The sequence below is a fragment of the Pararge aegeria genome, chromosome 25 (assembly GCF_905163445.1).
Source record: "Pararge aegeria chromosome 25, ilParAegt1.1, whole genome shotgun sequence".
Lineage (NCBI taxonomy): Eukaryota > Metazoa > Arthropoda > Insecta > Lepidoptera > Nymphalidae > Pararge > Pararge aegeria.
The window spans coordinates 4,974,008-4,982,544 of NC_053204.1; the positions used below are offsets into that span (position 1 = coordinate 4,974,008).

Here is an 8,537-nt window from a genome sequence, read left to right on the forward strand (position 1 = left end):
TACCCATAACACAAGCTACGCTTACTTTGTGGCTAGATGGCGATGTATATTTATTCTATTGTCGTAGTATATTTATTTATTTATTTAAAAAAAAATCTTCAATAGCCTATACCAGTCCAGTCCAGTCCAGTCCCAGTGTTGGACTGAAGGCCTTCATAGAGTTTATCTTCATTACATCACTGAAAGTGGTAGGACCGGAATTGATCATACCAATACCTTTCAGTGAATATAAAACATGGCTACATAAACAGACGCAATCCTCACTCAGAGCTATGGATAAACGAAAATGAGTGTAAACATACAAAGAGGCCTTTCCAAACCTTAACACACGACTAACAACCAAACTGCTAACACTAAGTCGGACAAACTAAGGACGTAAGTAAGCATGATAACAGGGCATTGTCAACTAAACAAACACCTTTTCATTTTAGGTATAATCGACAGTCCCCGGTGCAGAGCATGCTTGGAGGCAGATGAAACACCGACTCACGTATTGCTCCGATGTATAAGTAGCAGAGCAACGCACAGCATACCTTGGCTCCCCAGCATCACTCCCTGAAGCAATTGGCGACCTGAGCGGCCTGCTAAGCTTCTGGAGTGAGCTCGGCTGGGTGGAGTGACCCAGCGTTGAGCCTTACCAGTGGCACTACGTACAACGGAAGGTTCCGGCCGACCAAGTGCTTAGACAAGCCCAGAGAAAGAAAGAAAAGAAAAGAAGAGTTTATCCATAATCACCTTCTTGGCAAGGAAGGCATAGGTTAAATAACTTTTTCAATTCCCGCTCCTAAGTTAATGAAAGTTAATATAAAAGTCCGGTCTTTTTCAAGTTATATCGATGAAAATTGGTAGATATTTCGGTATACATTTTTCAGGATTTACACATTTTCCATCGCCAAAGGGGTTATACAGGGCATAAAAGTTTAATTTTTAGAACGCGCTAAACTCAGAAAATATTCATTCGATTTAAAAATTGAGGAAGCTAGACGGTTGAGAGGCTTTTAGTGTAGGAGACGGCAGAAGTTTTTTTTTTCTTTTTATTTAAATAGGTTAGTCACATAGTGTGACTATGTCGCTCTGTTAGTTATGTACAGATATTTATTCTATTAATCTAAAATATGTTCTAACTAATTTAAATATCAGTTTTGATTCTGATCTAAGAGGAAACTTATCATAGGTAGTTAGACGAGGTCGCAATTGACTTCTAAATAAAACATCAATAGCTATTTTTTCTTTGCGATCATGAGATCGCGAATAGCAACATTTTGGAGTCGTTTGCGAGCCTCCGATAATGAAATCCTAAGCACGTTGGCAGAGGGTCTGGACTGCTCGATTTTCAAGCACTGGCTTTCGGTGCACCGTGAGGCAAATAGAAAATAAACTGTAGTGATTTTGTAAAGGTTAGGTATAAGAAAACCCATAAACTATGACGAACTATGTAATTAATGATTATTATTATGACGGACGTGAGTTTGCAATATTTTTATATTGCAATACTGTTACTTATTATTATTATTTTGTTATTTAATTTATCTTTTTATATTCTAATAACTGGGTTTATACCTTTCAATAAAGATTATTATTATTATTTACTATTTTTAATTCACATTATATTTATCTAGCATCGTTTACATTTCGGCTTTTTAGTAACCCAGGTGACCCAAGTTACACCTTTTGTGCTTATCCCTGTCTCCTCAGAGTTGCAAGAGCCATTGCTGTCATCACACGGATCCTTTTCTTCCTTTTCTTCTTCTTTTTCTTCTGATTCACAGTCGTATTTGTAATTGCACTTCACTTTACATTTAATTTTCAGTTTCCCCAAAAATTTGTTACTGCATTTATCTTCGCATTCGTCTTTTGCTTCGCATCGTAGACTGTTAGAGAGAATTATTGTAATGAATAGGTATGTCACAGAATTAAGAAAATACAGAACCCTTCATTCAACCCATTAATTATTGCATGCAGTGCATTGTGCAATAATGAATAAATGAATAAATAGTCCGAAAAAATCGAAAATTCCCGGCGCACGTATCGCCTCACACCCGCGTAATGTTGCTAGCTAACAAACATTTTCATTTTCCCCATATTATGGTTAACGTTTAGAATATTAGAGGTAAATTCGGTTACTGTCAATGCAATGACTTTTCGGGAAACACTCTTCTAAAGTGGAGTGGTTTATGATACTTTAATGTTAGTCGAGTTCACGATTTCTATTTGTTCCTATTTCTGTGAGGTATGTAATATACACGGCTAAATACACAATACCAGAAAGCTCGCGGCCTTGTAGTTCCTATCTTAAAACTTATAACAAAATTCAGTAATAATTAATTTCATACAAAAAATTAATAACCATGTTATTTCTGTAAATTGACATTACACTGTGCGAACCCAACCGCCGCGAGCGTGCGAGTCGTGATTCGCCCACTGTTGCCGATGTTAAATAACCTTTAATATTTTAATTTATTTTCAAATAAAATAAATATATTACTACAATATCGCCATTTAGCCCCATGTAAGCGTAGCTTGTGTTATGGGTACTAAGATGACTGATGAATATTTTTTTATGAATAATAGGTTTACATAAATATGCACATAAAAACCCAGACACTGAAAAATGTTCACGTTAATCTCACAAAAATTTTCCAGCTGTGGGAATCGAGCCCACGGCCTTGGACTCAGAAGCAGGATCGCTACAAACTGCGCCAATCGGCCGTCAACCGTCAATTTTACCTTGTAGCATAGTAGCATAGCTTTTTGTGACAGTCATTGAGAATACGTACTGGAATGCAAGTCACCACACTCGAATTTACACTATTGTGATCCAAAAATATATTAGCGCCATCTCTGAGAATAGTCATGAACTACTGCGGATCATGAATAATCTATGCTGTATTTTAGCAATCCAGAAAATACGACTCAACCTGGTCAGAACGGGCACCTAATCGAAAATAGCCACTGGGAAATCAGGGATCGCTTAATCTATTCAATTAAAATATAATGTCAAGACACCAAAACAAGGTTATATTATGCGGCCGCTTGGTGCTCGTTTTACATTTTAGCACCATAGGCTGGTGCTCTTTTTCTGACCCTGTCTTTATACAGTAATAATAATGAATTCATCAGGATGTTACCTATTTGAGATTCTCAGCAGTTTTTTCACGATGGGTGACCGTAAGTCATCTCTGTCTTCTTTTTGCGATACCTTCTCTTCTTTCTCGCTCTGAACTTTGAACCGCTGTCTCTTTTCCTCATCTCGATGAAACGGTTTCGTTGTACTCTTTTTGTGTTGTTTCACTTTATTCTTAGGCATGAATACAAAAATAGTAAATTGAACAAAATATTTTATCCGAGATATGTTAATACAAAATTTAAAAAGAAGAAGTCAGGGTCGAGTATTATATGTCAGGCCTCCTCTTGTTGAGTGTGGCGCTAAGGTTGGGTGAGTAAAAAGAAGCCGCATCTAAAAGAGGGTTGGGATGTCGGATAGACAATCGCATAGTGACACGTCTTTATCGATAGGGTAACTAGCCACGGCCGAAGCTTACTAACAAATACGTGGAAACTACCAGTTATAAATAAATAAATATACTACGACAATACACACATCGCCATCTAGTCCTAAAGTAGGCGTAGCTTGTGTTATGGGTACTAAGATAACCTATGAATAATTTTATATATAACATATACCTACATAAATACATATAATATAAAGATAAACACCCAGACACTGAAAAACATTTATATTCATCACACAAACATTGTGCAGTTGTGGGAATCGAATCCACGGCTTTGGGACTCAGAAAGAAGGATCGCCGTGCACTGCGCCAATCGGCCGTCAAAGAAATGAACGGACGGAATTACAAACTGGTTATTTTTTTTAAATAGTTAGCTTTAACCGTCACTTCAATCATGAGAGCTCCAACTGATTACTGCCGGACAGTTTGAAAACGTTTTTAATTACGACGCCCATACCCAATGAATGTTGATCTCGAAAATATTTACCTAACGAGTGGGACACGTTTTGGATACGCTGAATTTTCGTGCAGCAAAATAAATTTTATTTTTGTGAACTCAATTTTAAACGGCCCGGCATTAGATAGCCTAAAGTGATAACTAAAGGTTTTGAGCAGAAATTCTGGACTCTGCAAAGTGATATTTTTCGTAGTACAACATTGACCTAGTTAATCTCTCCAATGTATACTATAAATTTGTTGATCGGTGCATAAGTATATTTCATAAACCATGTAAATAGTGTTATTTCCTATGGAATCTTGTTATGGGGTAAAGCAGCTGATATCGAAACTATTTTTATATTGCAGAAAAGAGCTGTAAGGTCAATATATAAACTTAAATCACGCGAATCCCTCCGTGAGAAGTTTAAAGAAATAGGCATACTTACTGTAGCTTCACAATATATTTATAACAATATAGTATTTGTAAGACAACATATTAGTCTTTATAAACAAAAAGTGGACACAAACAGTCGACTTACAAGAAATGGTCATAAATTAGTGTCATCTGCATATCGTCTGCGAAAGGTACAGAAGTTATTTGTGGGATTGAATATACGCTTTTATAATATGATTCCTAAGGTGATTTTGGACCTGCCTATGCACAAGTTTAAAGAATTTGTTTAAACACATTTATTACAGCGAGGTTACTATACAATTGATGAATTTTTTAATGACAAGGTTGCTTGGAAGCATCCGGCTCCGCTTTCAGCTCTCACAAGATAGAAAAATGAATGTTAAAATGTAAAATGTAAATTGTTGATGTTGGAAAAGAGCAACTGCTCAGTTTCTTGCTGGCTTCTTCTCGGTAGAATCTGCCTTCCGAGCCGGTGGTAGAGTCACTACAAACAGACAGACTTGACGTTTCAAAAGTGCTTGTATTAGGCCTACTTGAAATTAATGAATTTTGAATTTTGAATTTTGAAATAGATTAAATCGTAAGAAGCACATATAAACTAATTCAATACTTATGACATCCATATTGAAGATAAAAGACCGACACTTACCCGACGCGTACCTAATAAAGTGACAGAAGCCAGTTGATTTTAATATTGCATATGATGTTAGGGCTGTATCTGATTTCTTTCAGTAAAACTATGGCAGTGGTTTACTCAAAACTATTAGCGATTCACAGATTAGTTTCAGAGACAGTAAATAAACTCCCTCGAAAGCCAATTAGGTAATGTTTCGGTTGTCATATTCACGTTCAAAACAAAAAAAGGAATAAGAAAATTAAACTGATAGTTTTGTGAACTAGAAGTATCAATCAATTGGCGCAGTGGGCAGTGACCATGCTTACTGAGTCCATGGCTGTGGGTTCGATTCCCAATACTTTAATATGTTTGTGTGAGAAATATGAATATTTTCAGTGTCTGGTTGTTTATCTTTATATTATTTTTACCTGCGTCCGCGTTTATTGGGAACCGTTTGTTTTCCTGGGATAAGAAGCCTATTTTACTCCCCGTCATTTAAACTAACTCTATGCCAAATATCGAGCTAAATGGTTGCTTAGTTAGGGCGTGAAGGAAGGAAAAACAAACAAATACTTTCGCATTAATAATATTAATATGGATTGCTTAGAGCAGGCGTAGAGTTACTGTAGATCGAATAGATCCAAGACGTTGTCGAACACAAAGGGAACGTACTAAAAAGCTAAATTAAAAATAATTCCTTAAGTCCCAGGCACCAGTAATCAATCCAATTTACTTGTCAATTAAATCCGCTACAAAATGGCGGATCTTGGGCCGATTTTCAACACTAAACTAATTCAGCTTTTAAACCAAATAAAAACCTGTTAAAATGCTACCATTTGCGAGCTACGATTCCACAGACACATATACACGTCAACTTAAAACTCCGGCGTTTTTGCAAACTGAAACAAAAAGCGAACGAAGCCGCGGTTGGGTTTGTAAATTATATACCTGATCATGTCCCAACAAATGATGTAACTGATGAACAGTTCCGCTCCCATCACTATCTTCCGGTGATAAAGCTTTTTTCACATTACTTCGGTCTGTTTTGAGTACAGCATCTTTACCAAGTATGAGAATAACGGGTTGCTCATGATGATGGAACTTCTTGGTCAATAAAGACAGAGGGTTCGAAGAATCACGTCTGGCAGCTTCGGTTTTCTGCTGTGTCTGGAATTTAAAATATTATGAACGCTTTTTGGGCCTGCTGGGCACTTGTCTCCCACAATGAGAATGTTATAAGCCGTAGTCTACCGTGCTGGCCAAGCGCGGATTGGTTAACTTTACATGCCTTTTTTTTTTTTTACTACAATACACACATCGCAATCTAGCCCCAAAGTAAGCGTAGCTTGTGTTACGGGTACTAAGATAGCTGATGAATATTTTTATGAATATAATACATATAAATAATTGTAATATACAGATAAACGCCCAGACACTGAAAAACATTCATGTTCATCACATAAGCATTTTCCAGTTGTGGGAATCGAACCCACGGCCTTGGACTCAGAAAGCAGGGTCGCTGCCCACTGCGCCAGTCGGCCGACCGTCAGTCAGAGATCATAATGTAGAAGTCTCAGCAATACTGGTTTCCTTACGATGTTTTGCTTCACCGTTGAAGCATGTTAGCGTATCATTGATAATTATTTGCATTCAAATTCAAATTCAAAATTTCTTTATTTATTTAGACCTATCAAAGGGAAGCGTTCATACATATATGTTTACATAATTGTAAGTGGATGGTGATAACTTCGTTCGCCAACTTAAACCTAAAGCTACGAGGGTTCCAAACGCGCCCTGGTCTAAGAAGAGCCCGCAACAAACTTAGCCGGGTAAATTTTTGTTTTGTTATCACCATCTTACAGTAAATTTATATTAAGCTATGAAGCTAGAGCAATTCACACCAAAGCTTTTTTATCGTTTAAGTAATGCTTAATATTATAATGTGTTTTTTCTGTAAGCTTACGTTTTATATAAACTTTGAACTTATTGAGAGACATTTCTAAGATCATTCATCATGTCAACCCACTACCGGCCCACTACAGAGCAGGGTTGCCCACAGTGAGAAGGGGTTTAATTAGGGTTTGGGGCATTATAATAATAATAATAATATTTTTTTTTTATTATATTTTTATTAAATGTGCAATTTTTGTTTATCTATTCGTATTTAGTTTTTTGAATGTAGGTTTATAATAATTGTACGTTATATAGTGTACGTAATAATTGTAAAATGAGCGATAGCAAATAAGGGGTTTATTTGCTATCGCTCATTTTGTCTTAATCCTAAGGTTGCGTGGCAGATATTTGTATTCTACTTCACTCGGTGTTTCTTCCTTTATATTCCTCACTGGGTAGTGGTGTAAAATAAATAATAAATAACTATTATACCCACCCCATACTTACAAGACTCAGTAAAAGTATAAAAGAGATTGATGTAATATCCAAAAATAATTTTACGGACGCCATTTTTGTTTGATTCCAGCTGCGCGGCGTCTGCTACGTAAATTTTGGATTGAAAAGTAATTCATTGAATGTTCGCTTCAATAAATTTAATTAACTGGATTAATTAGTTCCTGATTAAGAGGTTTAATTTTATGCGGATTTTAATATCTTTCGCTCAGATTTCGCTAATTAAATTTTCGGTTCACTTTCCGTGTCTAGGATTAATTTTCATGTATTTAACTGGCTGTCGAGCCCCGGTTTCGCGTGGGTATTAAGTACAACTTTTGACCTCAAATTTAGCCGTGTGGATTTGTTTCTCCGGTATCATCATTACCGACCCATTTTGACATTGTGACGGTCGATTGGAGCAGTGGGCAGCGACCCTGCTTTCTGTGTCTAAGGCCGTGGGTTCGATTCTCACAGCTGAAAAAATGTTTGTGTGATGAACATGAATGTATTTCAGTGTCTGTACTATAAGTATTTATGTATATTATTCATTAAAATATTGATCAGTCATCTGAGTACCCATAACACAAGCTACGCTTACTTTGGGGCTAGATGGCGATGTGTGTAATGTCGTAGCATATTTATTTATTTATCATCGTCCACTACAAGCCCGGTTTAGGCAGTATTTCATCATACTGGCCATTTCCGGATTGGTGGACTTCACACTTTGCGAACATTACAGAGAACTCGGTAATATACTCAAAGGCGAGAAATGAAACGTTTTTCTTCACCGTTAAAGTCAAACCAGTGATATGCATTGCGTAGAATGCACTTCACCTCCCTCCCCCCACTAGGCTTATCATCTTTGGGTATTTAATACAATATTTGACCAAGAATTTTGATTGTCCAGTATTATCATCATCAACACACAGGGCAAGCAGTGGCGTGCATTACAAACAAGCACAAAAGCATTGCATACCCAAATTATTTTATATAGCTCGTATAGGAGGGGAATGTTTCTATTTTAAGCTATATATCTGCTTTATGCATACCCTGGCCGAAGAACCTGTGCACGCCACTGAGGGCAAGGTACTTTCCAGATTCTATATTCTTCCAAGGTCTCCTTCCAGATTAAGAATCGTGTAGGCCGTAGTCAACCGCGCTGGCCAAG

General features: G+C 36.8%; 1 protein-coding gene across 1 annotated transcript; it reads right to left on the bottom strand.

The window, feature by feature from the left end:
• Positions 1-1,562: 1,562 nt before the first annotated feature.
• LOC120634910 lies at positions 1,563-7,495 on the bottom strand. The gene is made up of 4 exons (XM_039905793.1): positions 7,382-7,495; positions 5,930-6,148; positions 3,129-3,298; positions 1,563-1,871 (listed from the first exon to the last, which is right to left on the bottom strand). Exons 1-4 carry the CDS (start codon positions 7,442-7,444, stop codon positions 1,616-1,618), a joined length of 708 nt encoding a protein of 235 aa, XP_039761727.1. The 5' UTR covers positions 7,445-7,495; the 3' UTR covers positions 1,563-1,615.
• Between the last annotated feature and the right edge of the window lie 1,042 nt (positions 7,496-8,537).

Excerpts from the sequence above, each read along its gene's own strand:
- LOC120634910 (XM_039905793.1), bottom strand. The coding sequence starts at position 7,444 with ATGGCGTCCGTAAAATTATTTTTGGATATTACATCAATCTCTTTTATA. Across the intron at positions 3,299-5,929 it reads ATTTGTTGGGACATGATCAG|AATAAAGTGAAACAACACAA; the intron begins GTATATAATTTA and ends TTCATGCCTAAG. Across the intron at positions 1,872-3,128 it reads CTGCTGAGAATCTCAAATAG|TCTACGATGCGAAGCAAAAG; the intron begins GTAACATCCTGA and ends TCTCTCTAACAG.